Source organism: Halichondria panicea, chromosome 6 (assembly GCF_963675165.1).
Source record: "Halichondria panicea chromosome 6, odHalPani1.1, whole genome shotgun sequence".
In the NCBI taxonomy this organism is placed as follows: Eukaryota; Metazoa; Porifera; class Demospongiae; order Suberitida; family Halichondriidae; genus Halichondria; species Halichondria panicea.
Window position 1 is genome coordinate 2127607 of NC_087382.1, and position 19689 is coordinate 2147295.

A 19689-nucleotide genomic window follows, 5' to 3' on the forward strand; every position below is an offset into this window, starting at 1 on the left:
ATACCAAGAAGGTATCCCTGAGTTTATGCACCAAGCAGCGTGCAACAGTTTAAGATTAATTTGATTCAATTAACATTATATAGACTGTAAATACTATAAGTACAATTAACAAAGACAGTGGAGCAGAGGCTCCAATACACAAAGCTATGTTAACTAGCAAAGTCGTTACAAGTAACTGAATCTAGTCCACAAAAATCATTGTAATTAGTGTTAATGTTACTTTTGCACGACATCGATGACAGTGTGCGTGACTTTGGGTGCATTGTCTTGAGGAAGGGGAGGGGCTGGTCTGTAGTCCTCTGTGGTGAGGGGGGTTAGTACGTCCAGGGCAGGCTCTCTCAGCTGGTCCGGCGAATGATCAGGGTCAGATTCTTCCATGGCTCCATCAGTGTATCTGTCCGCGTTTGTCCAGGTTTCGTTCTCCATTTCGTACTTTTCCAGTTTGCGAACTCGTGGAATCATATTTCTCAGTTTGAGTGCATTTTGCAGAACAGGAACTGTTTTCAAAATGTACTCGTAACAATGGTAGCAGACTATCACCACAAACAAAATAAAAGCCACTGCCATTGAAATGTTGGATATTATGACTTGACTCTCATTGATGTTTCCTATGTAGAGGGTGCCATACGCTAGAATTGCAAGATTGAGGAAAAAGAGTGTTTCCAGTAAATCATTGAATCGTATTTTGTACACTGGATAATTCTGCGATTTGAAAATATTAAGTACAACAGTTATAGATCCAGCTGATAGTACAGGGAGAGAAGTGTCCAAAGCCAAGGCTGTTATTAGGTTATGAGCGATCAAAGAAAATAGGAGCAGTCCCACCCAGTAGCGATGCTTGGGAGTGAATGGAGCATGGTATGCATCCATGAAGCCATTGTAGTATGTGTTCTTAGTCCATTTCATGAGCTTCCATTTTGAACAGCGAGGAAGCCATTGTCCAAACAAAAGCAGTACAGTAAACAATATACCAGAAGTGAGGATTATGGTGGCAAAAACAAACCGAGGGACGTGACCGGGAGTGAAATATTGCACATTGCCGTCATACAACCAAACAATATCACTTGAATTGTTGGGAAAATCCAATACCTTGGTTGCACCCTCAGGATAATCCAAGACCCTGTATTGCAGTGCAGCAATGATAAACCGTAAGAGTTTGGAATAAGAGAGTAGGACGAGTGTGCCTAGGGCAGCAACTGGGTTCCTGTTGGAGAGGAGCTTTGAAAATGAGTCAGAGTACTTGCTTAAAATGATTATTAAGAACATCAAAAGAAACAGGTAAGCAGGAAAGACAATCTGAAAGAGCACTTTTGCTTGAGAGTTCATTCTATCATAAAAACATGCCTCAATACCTAAGTCAAGATTCACCCACGATATGAAAACTGTCAAAGGGTTATGAAAAGGTATGAAAATCGATTGATTTGCAGCTAATATATTAGTGTAGAAGATCAGCCCATGGATAGTGCCTGTTGCTACGGTAATGTTGAAAACAAGAATGAATGCGACTAGTACTATGCCTGCCAGGGCAAACGGGAGTAGCAGGAGAAGGTAAGTGTTTGAGCAGAGTTCACAACGTGAAGTACCTAACACAAGACTGAGTCCTGGTTCACATTCTCCACACAAAACACCACTTCGATTGTGGGCACATTGTTCGTCAGGGTTGCTTAGACTGATGTTGACTGGTTTTAGTACACAATAGTCAAATGTACAGTTACTAACAATATACCCACTTCCGTTAGTAGTATTAGTCACTCCTATCCATATGTTGTTATTGCTTTCCAGCTTTATGGTCCCATTTTCCTCAGAACAGTTTGTTATCTGATATTCTTGTTGCAAGACTGGATCACAGTCACACTTGCACTCAATTGAGGACATGATTGGCTTGAGTCCAATAGGGCATTCACACTTTAGAAAAGATATGTTTAGAATTTGTCTTGAAATTCCCAAATTGTTGCATGGACCCTCAGCATAGAGTTCCACTTGAGCAGAGCTGTCTTGTGAGAATACATTGTACTCTAATTCTGTGCACTGATTGCCAACTTCTTGCTGTGCTTGTCCTTCTTTGAGACGATCAACTCTACTGCTCTCAGTGATAACAGAACTGTGAATTATGGCATTATTCATTGGATTTCCAGCTTGGTCTACAGCCATAACACTGATTGTGAATGCTTGTCCTTTTCTAACAGAAATGGTCTGCTTGGTGGTGTTACACAACTTCACTCTGACAGCCTTTGAAGCTATTGATGAATAATGCACAGTATTGTTCAAGTACTCAAATCCATTGTCTGATGAAGAGAGTTCGGCTGATACATCCACCGTACACCTGTCCAACAGACCTCCGTAAATATCTGCTCCTGACTGGGAAGCTGTGTTGTTAGTCAAAAAAGTGTTGCGATATTTAACTGCACTGTTCAAACACTTAACTTCTTCATTATATCCAGTCATTAATAAAGACAAGAAAGCTTGGATCAAAGGTATCCCATCCTTAATAGAATTGTTATCAAAACCATAGAGATCTAGAGTTTGAATGAAGCATTCTGTTTGTGGCAGATCTCCTGCAGTAGTTACATCCTCTCCTCTACACACACCACTCTCAGTACTGTCTGCCACAAATATCCCCCCTCCATATTGAGCCGTGTTACTGTAGATTTCCAGTATGACCAGCGTTTTACCAATCTCTAGCTCCACGTCCTGTTTCAGAATATATATCTTAGAACTTTGTCGTAAATAAATTCCACCTCCGCTATTGTTTGCTGAGTTTGACTTGATGTGAACGTGAGCGTGAGAAAAGGCCTTAATGTTTGAAGCGACTGCATAAATACCTCCTCCATTTTGAGCATCATTTCGATCTATAATACTCACAAACAGTACAGGTTCCATGTCACTACATGTACACAGGACAAACTGATGATTAAATATACAACCAGAGGTGACCTTCGAATCAAATTCAATTTCGCTTGAGTATGCATAAATCCCACCACCATTTTGTGCTTTGTTATGGGATATCTCTATTGGATAGTGAACAAAGAGTGTACTCTCTCTCAGAAATACACCTCCTCCAAAGGTAGCAGTATTGTTAGAAATGACCACTCCTTCTGCATTGATATAGATTTGACTCTGGACTGCTCTGATGGCTCCACCCTGCAAACCATGATTGTTACTGAGAGTTGTAGGTCCATTGAACTCCACTCGACTGCTTAGAGCATACACAGGGTTTACATTATTGCTAATGGTGTTAACTCCCGTAAATGACAAGTTAGAATACACTGCGTAAATGATATTTTCACCCTCAAAATTGTCAAATATGCTTGTATTAGTAATTATCAAAGTTGAGATCGCAACCGCAATCACTCCATTTTGTTGAGTGGCTCTGTTGTTTGTGAGCACAGAGTCGGAAATGTTCACAGGCACATCAGCAACAGAAATTACTCCACCAAAATCAGCACTGTTATTTTTAATCATGACTTTGGAGATGGATATAGTTCCAGTCAATACCAAAATCGCTCCACCAGCGCTAGTTCCTCCATTACCAACTACAGCTTCATTGTCCGTTATATTACAGCTCAAGATAGATGCATTAACTCTGAAAAGTGCAATCGCTCCACCAGAGGCTGCCTTGTTGTTTGTTAACTCGCTATCGGATATTAGTAACTCTCCACTCAAAATCGAAATCGCTCCACCTGCTTTTTCAGCACTGTTGTATGCTAGCTCACTGTCGGAGATTGAGACACTCCCAAACCAGATATTAATTGCTCCACCAACAATAGCACTATTGTTCAGTAGCGCACAGTTGGAAATGAACAAATTACTTTTGTAGGTGATAGATCTAATTGCTCCACCTCTTACATTAGCGATATTATTTGTAAAGTTGCTCCAACTGATAGTCACACTTGCAGAGACCACAAACACTGCTCCCCCCATTGTAGCAGTATTAGAATTGAACTTTGAATCATTAATAACAGTTTGATTTGAGTGAATGTTCACTGCACCACCATCGTTACTGAAGAAGTCGCTCTTTTCAATGTACACATTATCAGCTTCAACTATCAATGCTCTGTCAGTGCTAGTGTTGTTCACGAAGAGAACTTGTTCAATCGTCACAGTTACCGTACGAGTGATCCAGAGTGTACAAGCTTCCAACTTTAGCAATTTCAAGTCTACCAAATTGCATTGAGAAATGTTCATGTAGCCTGAACTACTTTCATCACTTGCTCCAGTGAAATGCAAACCTTCGATACTCAATGCACTGATATTAGATAACTGCACTCTACCAGAATTGTTCAAATTGATAGTGGCATTTTGGCCAGCAATAGTCACCTCTGTGAAATTACAAATGTAAAGCATTTCACTTAATAAATGATCTCCAGGTAGAAAGCTCAAGGTGAGATTGTCTCCACCAGATAACAGGGCTGTTTGAACAAGCTGCTCGAGAGTGAAACAAGTTCCATTTTGATAGTCATTACACGAGTCGGTTGAATCCACTGGCACAATGTGATAGTGCTCACTCCTGGTAACAGTAGCTAGGGTCAGTAGCAGCACCAACCAGGTACCGTGCATGTTCTCTCCGATACTATAAGATTACAAGCATATTTAATTGCAAAACTATAGTACTATTGCTGCTTCTATATTGATATCAAAACTTAAAGCGGGTATATGGAGTAGAATAAGGTATTATGAGACGAAACCAGTTATGAGACAGCTGCAGGAATGCTTCAGCTATTCCGGCATTTAATTATAGTAATAACACTCCCACTCTATATGTTTCCAAAACAAATTTGGAGTTGGATGCTGTGTTGACAGAGATACCACAATAGTTTGTTTAAGTCCAGAATTTAATTGGAAAAAACATAGGTGCCAAATGTTTTGTAGTAGGTATCTGTTAAAACAAGAGTAACTAATCGCTACACAGCAAAAATACATCTGTTATATGAGATGCATCATCGGAATTTAGTGTTAAAATGACAGAAATTTATGTCATTTCTACATGAAATTTCAAAAGATGCGTTTTATTAATTTATGTTACTGTAAACGAATGTGTTTTTACTGTGTATATTTTATATAAGAAGGCTTCAGATATATGCTGTTAGCCTATAGCCAATTAGCGTTAAAATTAGCAATGATGTCTCATAATACCCAAACCACTTTGAACACTAAATGCTAGCATTAGTTGCAAACAAAGTACTGTCACTATTTTTTTACTTACATGCAAAGCCTATTGACCATAGTAGTTAGTGAACAGGCTATTTAGCTCCCTCAAGATTACTGCAAGACATGCAGGGGGTCAGACACATTTAGATGTTTCATAATACCCTCTTACACCCTATACTATAGTTGTCTATAGATCTAGACACGTGGAACAAGATAATAGTCACCAGCAATATTTAATTGATAAGGCTCAATTACACAAGTTTGCAGTGTTAACTTACCTAATGGATATAAGCTTATAATTTCCTTTTTAGCTTTAATACAAGATCCCAACACAGTCTCACACACACACACGTGTGAATACAGCAGTGGAGTAGAGAGGTAGGACTATATAGACCTATAGGTGTCTTCCACAGGCCATGCAGACAGTTTATAAACTGTACTATAGCTAGAAATTGCAAATAGCTGTAAAAATACCTTCTATGGATAACATTACTGCGTTTACTCATTCATTCGCAGAATTCGAAGAATTTTTGGGCCGCAGAAATTTCTCAAGGGCGTATAAAAGAAGAGAAGGCATGCAACAGCAAAAGAGTAGAGTTCAAACATGGGCGGATGAATGTGCATTGAATGTGCATGAAATGTTAAAAATAGAAATTTCTATTTTTAGCACTCATGCAAATTCCTACGTTCATCCGCCCACGTTTGAACTCTGCTAGCTACGTGTTAGCCTCGAGACCAGGCCGATTAAAATTTTAATCGGCCTGGTCTCGAGGCTAGCTACGTGTAGGCCTTGCTCAATTATGCTCAACATTAATTTTGCCTATTAGTCTAGTCTCCAAGTCCACCTATTAGTCTTTAATTCTTACCAATTATTAGTCTTTAATTATTAACCATTAGTCTCAATAAAAATCATCAACGAGAATTATACTACAACATCACAGACGCTTCTACATAATCATCTAAGGAACTATAATTATTGGTGAAAAAAGCTTAGAAAAGAGTCAACTGATCTAGACTATAGTAGTATCTAGCACCTTCCATACGTATATACTCAGTATAGCCACCACGTGGCCTGTTTGTAGCTCCCATTACAAACACTTGTTTTATCGATTCCAGACCTTCCATTTCTGCATGTAAGCAGTTGGTTTACGACACGAGCACTGGCGTTACTCTGTGCTTGTGCGTGTGTGTGTGTGTGTGTGTGTGCATGGCAAGGACCCACGGTCTATAGCCACCACGTGGACGGCTGGCATAATGCTCAATGCTCCACTGCACCTATTAGTCTTAAAATTATGCTAGCATAATTGGGCAAGGCCTAGCTACGTGTACTGATATAATTATATATATAGTGGAGTCATAATTATAGATACATGCAGTATAATTATAAAGAGGGATTGGAAACGATGTTACCCTCAAAGTACCATCCGTGTTTCCCCGCGGTTTTAATCGAGGCTTACTTTCAACGTGGGGGGTCTAAACATGAATAATTCATGAGAATTGTTTTTGCTGTCTGTAAAAAGTCCACGAGCAGTTCTGCTGCTAAACACCAAATACTTGTGGCCATTTGGGACACAGCACACTACTTAGTGACACAACCTTAGCTATATCAAGATCATAGTAGCTAAACGAACACAACCACACAAAACCTGCTCTGTGTTAGACTAGCTAATTCACGATAATCAAAATTATATTTTCTTTGTTTTCAAATGATACTCACCATCAGGGGGCATTTGTTAAAGTGTTAGAGGGGTCTTTGATACGCATGCATTAACTATGATTAGACTCAATAAGTTTCCCGGGAAACTTCCCCAGGGTAGAAAGCGACTGAAACACGGATTATTTCTGAGCTCTACGTACATAGACTTCATTCCGTTGCCGATTCCCTTCTCCTCTATCTATGGTGGAGTTGCATGCCCTCTCTTCTTTTATACGCCCTTGGTATCACTGCATGCAGTATAGCTGTCATCAGATATTAGGCAAGTCCAACGGCTTTAATTCCTTCGCTTATTATACATGTATGCTTGTGTATTTGCTGTTCCCAGAAAACCCATTTGTTTCTATAATTAGTATATATAGGGTAACCCTGCTTCCTACTCGTACAGTGTCATTCATATTCACTACCATTAACCTCCATTCTATATCCAATAATTATACACGGTCTGATATTAAATCATGCATGCATCATTCTTTGCATTTTTCCCAGAATTATGCATACACCATGACATTGTGTGTTTAAGAACATAATTTAATTTGCGACTGAATAATCTTCGGTATTGTGTGTGTGGCCATTATTCCACTGACATGCATTGGTATTGGCTCAACCAGGTAGACAATGACCTCATTAGCTACTTTGTTGTTCTCTCCTGCATGTATAATTATGTGCTGTGCATAAAAAAAGTATATCTTTAATTAATAGTCACCAGCTTTGTACCCACAATGCATGCATGAAGTAGTATAATTATACAGTTGATAAAAGCCTATAGTCTACCATGAACATGTTGTAGCCTCATAAGCAGTCACCACCTTTAACTTCCGAGTCCATCTGAAAGGGTGTCAGCATTTAATGTTGACCACCTGTATGTTTGAGATTTGCAATTGGCCACTTCTAAACCTGATCCCATGCAGGCAATATTCTCCCTACTTCCCTATCACTCGGCTCTTAGTCACCACATGCAAGACACACGTTGCTATCCAGACAGTGACCACAACACATGCACACCTGACAGTGACCACAAATTAACACACACGACGGTATACTGCTGCATGCACAAGTACACAATGTGATATGGGATATAGGGTTAAGTGATACCACTTCCTGTTAATTATAATGCAATGTAGAACATGCACACCACACACACCACACACACCACACACACCACACACACTACACAGAACACACACACCACACACACCACAGAACACACACTCTAAAAACAGCGGTGTGCACGTCACACCAAATATCTTGCACACCACACAATTTGGTGTGACGTGCACACCTTTAGCATGGTGTGCCAACTTTTAGGTGTGCATGGCACACCATGCTGTGAATTAGGTGTGTCATTTGGTGTGGTAACCTGAAAATGGTGTGTCACTTTGGTGTGCTAACAAAACTGGTGTGCACCAACTGACGAATGGTGTGCTGGATTCACACCATTAAAGATGGTGTGTCATAATTGGTGTGCTGGATTCACACCATTAAAGATGGTGTGTCATAATTGGTGTGCTGGATTCACACCATTAAAGATGGTGTGTCATAATTGGTGTGCTGGATTCACACCATTAAAGATGGTGTGTCATAATTGGTGTGCTGGATTCACACCATTAAAGATGGTGTGTCATAATTGGTGTGCTGGATTCACACCATTAAAGATGGTGTGTCATAATTGGTGTGCTGGATTCACACCATTAAAGATGGTGTGTCATAATTGGTGTGCTGGATTCACACCATTAAAGATGGTGTGTCATATATTGGTGTGCTGGATTCACACCTCTTTTGATGGTGTGCTTTCTCTGAAATGGTGTGTCATATCGGTGTGCTGGATCCACCATTAAAAATGGTGTGCTGGATTCTCTTTTTATGGTGTGCTTTTTTAATAATTATAATTGCTAAAATTATACACGTACATTCTCAAACATAATCATCATACCCAAACCAAAATATTGCATTATGACAAACACTATAATTATTGTTTTGTACAAGATAATATATGGAGCTATGAATTGTATGCTACATCCGAGTTCACCAACAACGATATAGTTTCCAGAACCACTGTAGGGACATAAGATAATTATCATTATGTATGCAGCTACGATGATATAACAAATGTTTTTATGACTATTAAGATGCCAACACATACAGACATCGAGCGACGAAACCACTACATACAGAAACACAAACACATATTCTTGTACACAATCCACAAATACACCCCAGCGACGAAGTCGACTGACCAAGGCCAGTGTAACTGACAACTGGTGTACACAACACACCCCAGTGACGAAGTCGACCGGCCAAGGCCAGTGTAACTGACAACAGAGGACACACCACATAGACGCACGCTACAGTGTATTAAACTTATCTTGCAGGTCCATAATTACTTGAATTCAGTTGAGCACCATAACCTGTAAGATTTGTACAACCAAATTATAAATGTACATTTGTATTCTGTACACATATTGTACGTACTGATCCACAAACACACACACACACCCCAGTGACGAAGTCGACTCACCAAGGCCAATGTAACTGACAACTGGTGTACACAACACACCCCAGTGACGAAGTCGACCGGCCAAGGCCAGTGTAACTGACAACAGAGGACACGCTACAAGCACACACACACACCACATAGACGCACACTACAGTGTATTAAACTTATCTTGCAGGTCCATAATTACTTGAATTCAGTTGAGCACCATAACCTGTAAGATTTGTACAACCAAATTATAAATGTACATTTGTATTCTGTACACATATTGTACGTACTGATCCACAAATACACACACATACCCCAGTGACGAAGTCGACTGACCAAGGCCGGTGTAACTGACAACTGGCGTACACAACACACCCCAGTGACGAAGTCGACCGGCCAAGGCCAGTGTAACTGACAACAGAGGACACGCTACAAGCACACACACACACACCACATAGACGCACACTACAGTGTATTAAACTTATCTTGCAGGTCCATAATTCAGTTGAGCACCATAACCTGTAAGATTTGTACAACCAAATTATAAATGTACATTTGTATTCTGTACACACATTGTGCGTACTGATCCACAAATACACACACACACCCCAGTGACGAAGTCGACTGGCCAAGGCCAGTGTAACTGACAACTGGCATACACAACACACCCCAGTGACGAAGTCGACCGGCCAAGGCCAGTGTAACTGACAACAGAGGATACGCTACAGACATGCAGACCACATTACACACATCGCGTATATTAAACTTATCTCATGGTCCCATAATAAAATCCATCCATATCCCATAGGCAACATGAGCTTTACCACGAGGCAGCACTGGTGGGCGTGTCTAATTTAATTGCTAGTTGCGCATGCGCATTTAAAATATTTAGGCGTGAAACCATGTGTCTTGTAGCTGACTGGCTCTAGCTACTGCTGCACTGACTGTACGTACGTCCTGGCTGAATCCTACTATCTTATTTATGGCTCTGCTTACTACCCCAAATAACTATCTGGGACACATACCGACTTTGTGAGGTAAGCTAACTAATTCAGTTCCGTTAGAAATTCATAGTGATTCGAATTGATGTCTACCTGTACCTTTGTGTGGGATCTTCATAAGATTATTAATAACCCAAATGTTATCGATCCATGTTATCTATTTGTCCCAATTGCAACGTGCCTTTCAGCTCTTGGATATTGCAGCTCTTGTATACAGGAGTTTCTGTAAAATGTGTGTGTTTATACTTCCGGCAATTTACTCTTGTAGGGGAGATCTTCAAGCAAGAAACTTAGCCTGTGCCTGCATTCTATACTGACTGTCGAACTGGTAGGATCCTCAATGGCTAATTATAACACGAAAACCCTATAGGACACATTCTGTACATTGATACAGTTACTTCTCTATACGGTACGGTATAGTGATGGTGTCGTGTGGTGGTGTCGTGTGGACAACACTATCAAGTATAGGTATTTCATGTTGCATTAGCAACGTGCTTTTTAGTTCTTGTAGGAGGTTCTGTAAATTATTGTGTGTGTTTATATAATTATGTCAGTGTATGTGTGATCCTTCCAGCAATTTACTTGTATACGCGTACGGGGGATCTACAGACGTGACACAAGGAATCCTGTGCACTTATAATACATAGCTAAGCTAACTCGATATACTGATTGGAGGATCCTACTATCTCAATGGCTACCAAGAAACCCTATATATACATTCTGTAAGTTCCTTCACTGTTACAGTGTGGATCTGAGAAGTGTGTTATCTGTTTGTCCCCACCAGCAACTATAATATATAGGTTCTGTGTTTTATGTCATTGTATGTGGATCCGAACAATTTATATACTTGTCAACTCTTGTATTATATAGGGGGGATTTTCAGTCGTGAAACACAAGGAGGAACCCTGTGCATTTGTAGCTGACTGCATTCTACTACTGACTGCTTAACTGGATCCTATCTCAATGGCTACTAAATTTTAACTTCGTAAGTTAATAATAATTATTATAATCCTTTACATTTTCAGTTAAAATTCATCCAATAGGGATGATGTTGTATTGGATCTAATCTATGCTGCATATAACACTCCATATCAAATCAAGTAAGTATTTATATATACATTTTATCTGTTTGTTCATATGTCTTGTATACGTCTTGTATACTAGGAAGGAGATGTGTATATTTATACTTCGGTGCGCAAGTGCATAATTATAGACTGCTACAGCTGCTCAATGTAAGTTTTCATTCGTGGATTTGCAAAAATAATATTGCTTGCATATATATATACGTATAGGGGATGTGCGCTTGTGTGTCAATGGATAGTCCAGTCACAGCGAGGTTGATCTCTCTGTATTCCCAGAACCTCCTGCTACAGATCATACAGGTTTGTATGTTTGTTGTGACTTCATAGTTCATCACCACATGCAGGAGAAGACTTGCTACCATTAGAAAAAGTGAAGAATGCAATCACTGCTGACTGGTACAGTCTGGCAATACAGCTGGATATCGACTACAAAACTAGAAAGGTAGGAAATCTCATCTAAATGCTTGCATGTATCTCATGTTTTGTTTTTACAACGCAGGTAACAAAAGCGCCCTAAACAGATACTAGTTTAGTGAAACAGGACATGCACAAGTACGTTAATATATATGGTGTTGTATACGTTTTCGTGAATTTGTCGAGGTCAGCTCAGCTTTTTAGTTATGTGTTTTTCAAAGTTGTGATCGTATGTTGGTCGCCATGTTCTGTGGCAAACAATAATAATATTATTATTACATAATTTTATAGTCGTACAAAATTAAAATGTTTACGTATTTGACATGCAGAATCAAGTACAACTGGATACTCGTAGAGATGAAGTCTTGGTGATGAATAAACACAAAACAATATACCCGTGAAGAAAACAGAAGTGAAGTCCTTGTGATGAAGAAACAGAACAGGCAATATACTCCTGAAGAAAACAGAAATGCAAAGTCCTTGTGATGAAGAAACAGCAGAACTGAGAAACAGAACAAACATGTATGACATTGTAGAATAGTTTACTTTTATTATTCTTTTTGTACAATTTTGGCCTGTTTTTGGCAGTGTGCAATTCACACCAGTACTGAAATAGCACACTAATTTAGGTGTGACCCTCACACCGTTAATAATCTAGCACACCAATTTAAGTGTGACAGTCACACCGATTGTAATGTGACGTGCACACTAAAATTTTGGTGTGCACGTCACACCAAAACTGGTGTGTGTATTGGGACAAATGTGGCACACCAAATTTGGTGTGCTGGGCACACCAACGTTTTTAGAGTGCACGACTGGTTCTGGCCACCATTGACGAGTGCTGGAGCTCCTCTCCCTCACAAAGACCAACCACACAACAACTCAAGGAGACACTGCAAACATCGCTATTACCAGCCATTAAATGGCAAGTATCAGTTCTGTTGACAAGAATGGACAAACAGTGTATAAGCAAATGACTGCATGCCTATAATTATACTGTAAACCCTTTAAAATCAAAAAGAGGTGCTGCAAATATCTTTTACTGCTTTTTTTTTGTGTCAATTATTTTTGTCCCCTTATCATTCACTCACATTTCACTGAACTATAATATACTAGTGCACAAATGGGGGGAAGTACTGTGTAGGGTTGACTGAGCCGCTCAAACACCAACAAGGTCAAGTTCAGATAAGTTGGTAAGAGTTCGTGCACTGAACAGCGTGCAACAGCGGTTCAAGATAATGATTGATTCAACCATGCATAGATCAACTAGATCAACTAACATATGCACAAAACAATAACATAGACTGTAAATACTAACTACAACAAAGACAGTGGAGCAGAGGCTCCCATAATTACACAGAGGGCGCTACTAGGAGCAGGCCGCTGGCTATACTAGAGCACAAGCAGTAAAGAGAACTATATAAAAGAAGTAATAGTATTAGGAACCCATGCATGTGCAATTAATTAAACAGTACACAATACAGGAGTACAGGAAATGACTAATGAAGTGATTAACTAGCTACTAGCAAAGTCATTAAAAACTGAATCTACATAGTCCACAACAAGTCGATGAATATAATTGTGCATGCATGCAGGCTCACAATAAACAATGAAAACAAGCTATAACAGTAATTTTTTGTTTACTGTTTACTGTTTACTGTTTCACGACATCGATGACAGTGTGCGTGACTTTGGGTGCATTGTCAGCTGTAGCTTGAGGAGGGGGAGGGACTGGTCTGTAGTCCTCTGTGGTGAGGGGGGCTAGTACGTCCAGGGCAGGCTTTTTCAGCTGGTCTGGCCTCGTGGCAGTTCGGATGATGGGAGGAGTGATGTAACGATCAGGGTCATCTTCTTCCATGGCTCCGTCAGTGTACGGATCACATCTGTCCGCGTTTGTCCAGGTTTCATTGTCCATTTCGTGCCTTTCCAGTTTGCAAACTCGTGGAATCCTTTTTCTCAGTTTGAGTGAGTTTTGCAGAACAGGAACTTTCTTCAACATGTACTCGTAACAATGGTAGCAAACTATCACCACAAACAAAATAAAAGCCACTGCCATTGAAATGTTTGATATTATGTCTTGATTCCCATTGATGCTTCCTATGTAGAGGGTACCATACGCTAGAATTGCAAGATTTTTTTTCTCTACATCTAAGTCAACAGAGCTCCCAGGGGGGTCACCAGTTAGTATGTGGGGGGGGCAGGGGGATTTGGTGGGAGGTGTAATTCTACAATATTAGCATAAACTACACATTCCATGCAATGATAACCTGCACTATAGCAAGGTAAGCCGCTCCCTCTGCGTATCGAATGAGTAGACCTCCTCCCAGGTACGAGACCACATACATGGCAATGAAGGCCACACCCCTCAATCCTGGCACATAGTTACAACCACCTCCACCAAAGAAACACTGAATAGCAAACCAATAGCTGTAATAAACAAAGAGCAACATAAATATACTACCCACAATTACACCACGCAGCAGCTCATACATAAATTCTCTCCATATAATGTATACAGGTAGTCTTCCACAGGCCAGAGGTTTTATATAGTATCACGTATGTAGCTGTCATCAGACAAGTCCAGGCTTCCAATTCCCTGTATGTTTTGCTGTTCCCAGAAAATCCATACCACCCTGCTTCCCAGAAACTGAAAGGAAGTTGTGGTTACCCCACGCCCCCACGCCCACACACCACAGAACACACGACTGGTTCTGGCCACCATTGACGAGTGCTGGAGCAAAGACGACCACACAACAACTCAAGGAGACACTGCAAACATCGCTATTGCCAGCCATTAAGTATCAGTTGACAAGAACAGATAAACAGTGTACAAGCAAATGACTTCCTACTGTAAACCCTTAAAACGAGATGCTACAAATATCATACTGCTTTTTGGGATCAAAAACATCTAAATTCTAATAATTGACAATTCAACACATTTGTGGCAGGGGAAACTTTTGCATGATTTATAAACAATTTCCGTATAGCATGTATATATTTAGCCTCGATTCCAGGCCGATTTAATTTTAATCGGCCTTGAATCGAGGCTAGTATATATTAATTTTAAAAAACTTTTTTCTAATAAGTTAAATGTTGCACACAGCGAGAGAGTTAGCTAAAAGTCTATTTGCGTTGAGATCGACCCCGGAAGTTATTATGCTTTATTTGGTGGACAAGTATGCCTGGGACTTCTACGTGGAAAATGCTAACTTTTAGCTGGTTGGAGCTTACTAGCTCTACAGCATATAGATAGAAGCGCTTTTTAACAAGGAATCCAATGGTAGATCTATATGAAACTTTGAATTTCAGTAAAGCATGACAAAGTTATGACAACTTTATGAAAGTCAAACTCGACACAAATAGACTTGTAGTCCATCATAATTATAGTCAGGTTGTGCTATAGTTCTGCACAGAGGCTGTTAGAATGGGATTCCTTTCTTGAGTGTCATAGTCTCCCTTGAGAGCAGCTCTCTCCAAGCAAGCACATGTGTAGCCAGTCTTGTCACCATATAGATACACTTGGTTAGCACGCAACAATATTCTAGCCAGCACATTAAAGGTCCTGCAGCAGTATCATAATTATAATGGAGGTGTAATAAAATAACAGTGAGGCCACACTTGTACACTAGTCTACACTGCAGGTCAATTAGGAGCATTTTTGCTTCTTGCTATTTAAGAAGTGAAGGGATACAGCTAGAGAACAAAACACAATAACCAAATCTGTTATCAGGAGCACATGTCATTTCCTCTTTCATTTCCCTCACACTTGCATACCTTCCAGAGAAGTTGCTATTGGACTGACTGATGAGTTGGTATTGATAAGGACATGGCTGGAATTTCTTAGAATATTGTACATATTTCAGTAACAAGTGTAGTGTCTACTAGCACTTTGGAGGGTACATAGACACTAGTCGAGCGCCGGCGCCCGACTACATAGATAGACACAGGGCCAAGCCTGTCCACATGTCTTGCTACCAGGGTGCCTAAGCCTGCCAGCCTGTCTTCCAGTGCTACCAGGGTGCCTATAGCCTGCCAGCCTGTCTTGCTACTGGTGGCCTATAGCCTGCCAGCCTGTCTTGCTACCAGGGGGCCTATAGCCTGCCAGCCTGTCTTGCTACCAGGGGGCCTATAGCCTGCCAGCCTGTCTTGCTACCAGGGTGCCTATAGCCTGCCAGCCTGTCTTGCTACCAGGGGGGGCCTATAGCCTGCCAGCCTGTCTTGCTACCAGGGGGCCTATAGCCTGCCAGCCTGTCTTGCTACCAGGGGGCCTATAGCCTGCCAGCCTGTCTTACTGGCATAGTTGAATGGTGCTAGTAACTTCAAGTGGTTGTGTTTTGTCTGGCTTCCCATTGTACGCCCACTCTTACAGACACTAGTCTTGTGTGCATGTGCTATAGTTAGCTACCAGACAAAGCTTACCGCCCACATACATCATCCTCATATCCTCATATTTGTTTGCTTACATGTGAACTCTAAACCTCCTACCAGCCAGACAGTCTCACTCACTATATATAGCAGCTAGTGGACTGTTTGGCTGGGTATCAAGACTATTGGTTTGTTGGCACTATTGATATTCAACGCCCAACAGACACACACACACACACAAACACACACACACACACACACACACACACACACACACACACACACACACACACACACACAGGCCTAGAGTGTCACTGCACTGGCTGCAAGGACACTACCTACTGCACTGTACAGGATGGTGCTTGCTTCACATCATCAACTGTGAGAGCTCACACACACAATAATGTTGTGTACACTGTTTATACAACAACGTGTGTTTATAGTTCATTGTGTGTGCATGTGTGTTGTGCAAATACTTATTATATATCTCAACATTTTGACAGGTTTCCAATCATTTAATTATGGGTTGTCTGCCTGCGAGTCTAGCATCACTAATGTGCGACCAATCAGATTCAAGCGTTCAGTGTTGCCATAACAACCATTGTAACCTAGTCGGAAGTGCTGGAAATCAACGATTCTTAAGAAATGAAGGTAATGAAGATCAAAGAAGATTATGAAGATCAAAGAAGATTATGAATATCATTCAATTCTCGAGTAATATTTATTGAGTCTTTATTCTTAAGGAATGCTTGCATGACACCACCAAAGCGAGCCAGACAGATTGGGGGGCCCCTTGTGTAATTAAAGGGCCCTCCCCCTAATTACTTATAATTATACAACTATTTTATTGTATGTCCCGCCCACACACACACACACACACACACACGTACAGAAGAAGCCACTGAAATGCCTGACAACGCTATTCTATTGGGTGTTGTAATTGGGGTGGTTGTCGTAGGTACTATTGTAATTGCATCTCTAGTAGTGGCCGCCCTCTGTTGTATCTTATACCGGAGGCAGAAAAGAAAGACACAACATCCTGTTTCCACCATTGAAGCCACACCCACTCCCGAGGTCCGCTGCACGGCACACACTAACAACAACTGTCGTGCCATTCTTCCACAGAGTAAGTCAACTGCATCATTATAATTATTATAACGTCCGATTTCAAACTGTTTGGTGCTTAGATCAGTGATGATTAATATCCCTCCTTTGGCTGTGCAGGTGAGAGTATAGGATCACTCATAAAGGCGGCCATGTTTTATGGTGATCCCTTGTCACCGCTTGTCCAACGCTCTATAGCACAACAGACAATGCTAGAGAAGTACCTGACAAAGGGAGGATTTAGTAGTCGATATATTGGGCGATGGCGTGAGGACAGAGTGGCTGTGACCGTGTTCTCTGTCAAGCATCAACACTTCTGGACTAATGAGTCTACCATACTGCAGGTTAGTAGCAGTGTGAGTCTACCATACTGCAGGTTAGTAGCAGTGTGAGTCTACCATACTGCAGGTTAGTAGCAGTGTGAGTCTACCATACTGCAGGTTAGTAGCAGTGTGAGTCTACCATACTGCAGGTTAGTAGCAGTGTGTAGCTAGTAGCCTGGTTAGGGCATGGAATGCATGGTGATCATAACCATGGTTACAGGTATGCATGGTGATCATAACCATGGTTACAGGTATGCTTACGTATACAGTCTAGAGATTCAGTAGCTATAGGTATATGTAGTTCTTAGAGTGTTTTAGCATAATTACTCGTGAAGTTTTATGATGGGTTTGAAATCCATTGCTTTTGACCAAAGCAGAGACCCAAATGTGCTAGCTGTTGCCCACCCCTACACTTGCAATCACACACCACCCACACCACACCACCCACACACACACACACGAGCAGCTTCCACTGATGAGACATGACAGTATATTGAGCTTCATTGCTGCAGACACTGTATTCAAGAAATCAGTTAACCACCTCTACCTCATTAGTGAGTATCATCGTAGGGAGACCCTCAGGGAGCACCTCGTTAAGAGCACACTGGAGGTATCAGAGGCTCTGCTGTTGATCAGCTCTCTTGTGTCTGGAGTGGAGTACTTACACAGTGTGCTAGCTCAGGAGAGCAGAGGTGGGGTGGTGGTGAAGCCATCCATTGAACACTGCAACCTAACCAGTCAAAATGTCTACGTGGACAAGTCAGGTGATCTATAATTGTAGCTATGTGCATTTTTTGTGCTTGAATAATATCCTTCAAATTCATTGGGGAAGCTATGTGCATTTTATATGCTTATTCATTAATGATCTTTACCCAACACTTTTTTCTTCTCCGTCTTCTGCAGGTTCATGTTGTCTGAGTGACTTTGCCTTGTCAGTAACTCAGAGTGGGTGTGTCAGTGGGTGTGGTCACACTGCCCACTCAGACATAAGATACCGCCCACCAGAAGCATTAGCCGCTACCACTACTGACGCTGGGTTCGAGGGTTTAAAGAGTGGAGACGTGTACTCCCTCGGACTCATACTCTGGGAGGTGGCCAATTGCTGCCTAGTCCAAGGTGAGGGGGACGCTCTGTGAATATAGGAAAACTGTATCCCACTCTCTCCCCGCTAAAATTACATTTGTGGATTATTTATTGTATTTTGTGCAGGTGAGGACAGTGTGTACTCTCTACTGTACTCTGACCTCTTGGACTCTGAAGCCACACCTACTAGAGACAATATGATGAGAATAGTTTGTGAGGAGGGAAAGAGACCGCCTCTACCAGAGCAATGCTCTAGAGATGAGGTGATCAATTATATTAAGTTCAGATATTTCTGTATATATAGCGTTCGTTTTGGTATAGCTATCTTTGAGAGCCCGTAATTTGTGTTCAGATTGTCCAATGTCAAAACTAAATGACGTATTCAATAGCTCTCAGAATTATCTTTCCAATGGTGTGCTTAGATACAAGTTCTGTGATTGGTAAATTTAACAAAAGGGAATTTAAGGCTAGCTATTTCTAGAGCTAGAGTTTACAGCGTTTGATTTAACATTTAACGACATTTCGTTTAGCTCTATACAATGTCCCCCCACATACTCACGCCCACACACCACAGAACACACGACTGGTTCTGGCCACCATTGACGAGTCCTGGAGCTCCTCTCCCTCGCAAAGACCAACCACACAACAACTCAAGGAGACACTGCAAACATCGCTATTGCCAGCCATTAAATGGCAAGTATCAGTTGACAAGAATGGACAAACAGTGTATAAGCAAATGACTTCCTAGGAATTATGACAAACTCTTGTACATAATAACAAAAAGAGGTGCTGCAAATATCATCATCGTTTTTTACTGCTTTTTTGTGTCAGAATCATTCAATTATTTTTGTCCCCGCATCAATATTACATTTCACTAAACTATAATTATATATACAAGTGTAAAAACAAAATGGGGAAGTAGGGCTGACCCACTCAAATACCAAGAAGGTATCCCTGAGTTCATGCACCAAGC

At 40.9% G+C, this 19689-nt stretch overlaps 2 protein-coding genes and 2 long non-coding RNA genes across 7 annotated transcripts; 2 read left to right on the top strand and 2 right to left on the bottom strand.

Annotated features, from left to right (window-relative positions):
- Positions 1 to 59: 59 nt before the first annotated feature.
- On the bottom strand, positions 60 to 5760 carry LOC135337874 (uncharacterized). 2 transcript variants are annotated; one of them, XM_064533880.1, is made up of 3 exons: positions 5427 to 5760; positions 5204 to 5262; positions 60 to 4570 (listed from the first exon to the last, which is right to left on the bottom strand). In XM_064533880.1, the coding sequence occupies exons 2-3, from the start codon at positions 5221 to 5223 to the stop codon at positions 217 to 219; spliced, it is 4374 nt and encodes a 1457-aa protein (XP_064389950.1). In that variant the 5' UTR covers positions 5224 to 5262; positions 5427 to 5760; the 3' UTR covers positions 60 to 216. The 2 variants fall into 2 exon arrangements, with proteins under 2 accessions (XP_064389950.1, XP_064389951.1); XM_064533881.1 differs by lacking the exon at positions 5204 to 5262.
- Positions 5761 to 8769: 3009 nt separating this feature from the next.
- Positions 8770 to 9798, bottom strand: LOC135337882 (uncharacterized). The gene is made up of 2 exons (XR_010395347.1): positions 9659 to 9798; positions 8770 to 9570 (listed from the first exon to the last, which is right to left on the bottom strand). It is a non-coding gene; the product is annotated as an uncharacterized LOC135337882 (long non-coding RNA).
- Positions 9799 to 10236: 438 nt separating this feature from the next.
- LOC135337881 (uncharacterized) lies at positions 10237 to 12454 on the top strand. 3 transcript variants are annotated; one of them, XR_010395344.1, is made up of 10 exons: positions 10237 to 10381; positions 10614 to 10754; positions 10920 to 11067; positions 11216 to 11330; positions 11389 to 11445; positions 11510 to 11577; positions 11638 to 11727; positions 11772 to 11869; positions 11927 to 11979; positions 12171 to 12454. It is a non-coding gene; the product is annotated as an uncharacterized LOC135337881 (long non-coding RNA). The 3 variants fall into 3 exon arrangements; XR_010395345.1 differs by having other exon boundaries at positions 10614 to 10725; XR_010395346.1 differs by lacking the exon at positions 11927 to 11979.
- Positions 12455 to 15929: 3475 nt separating this feature from the next.
- LOC135337877 (bone morphogenetic protein receptor type-1B-like) lies at positions 15930 to 19608 on the top strand. The gene is made up of 8 exons (XM_064533889.1): positions 15930 to 16587; positions 16710 to 16857; positions 17099 to 17332; positions 17431 to 17654; positions 18100 to 18397; positions 18537 to 18749; positions 18843 to 18979; positions 19291 to 19608. Exons 2-8 carry the CDS (start codon positions 16728 to 16730, stop codon positions 19462 to 19464), a joined length of 1410 nt encoding a protein of 469 aa, XP_064389959.1. The 5' UTR covers positions 15930 to 16587; positions 16710 to 16727; the 3' UTR covers positions 19465 to 19608.
- The last annotated feature ends 81 nt before the right edge of the window (positions 19609 to 19689 follow it).

Bases quoted from the DNA above. Each gene is read 5' to 3' on its own strand.
- LOC135337874 (XM_064533880.1), bottom strand. From the start codon at position 5,223: ATGGTCAATAGGCTTTGCAT. The intron at 4,571-5,203 runs GTAAGTAAAAAA...GTAATCTTATAG, and splicing joins ATGGTCAATAGGCTTTGCAT to TATCGGAGAGAACATGCACG.
- LOC135337877 (XM_064533889.1), top strand. From the start codon at position 16,728: ATGGGTTGTCTGCCTGCGAGTCTAGCATCACTAATGTGCGACCAATCA. The intron at 16,858-17,098 runs GTAATGAAGATC...ACACACGTACAG, and splicing joins ACGATTCTTAAGAAATGAAG to AAGAAGCCACTGAAATGCCT. The intron at 18,750-18,842 runs GTGAGGGGGACG...TATTTTGTGCAG, and splicing joins CAATTGCTGCCTAGTCCAAG to GTGAGGACAGTGTGTACTCT.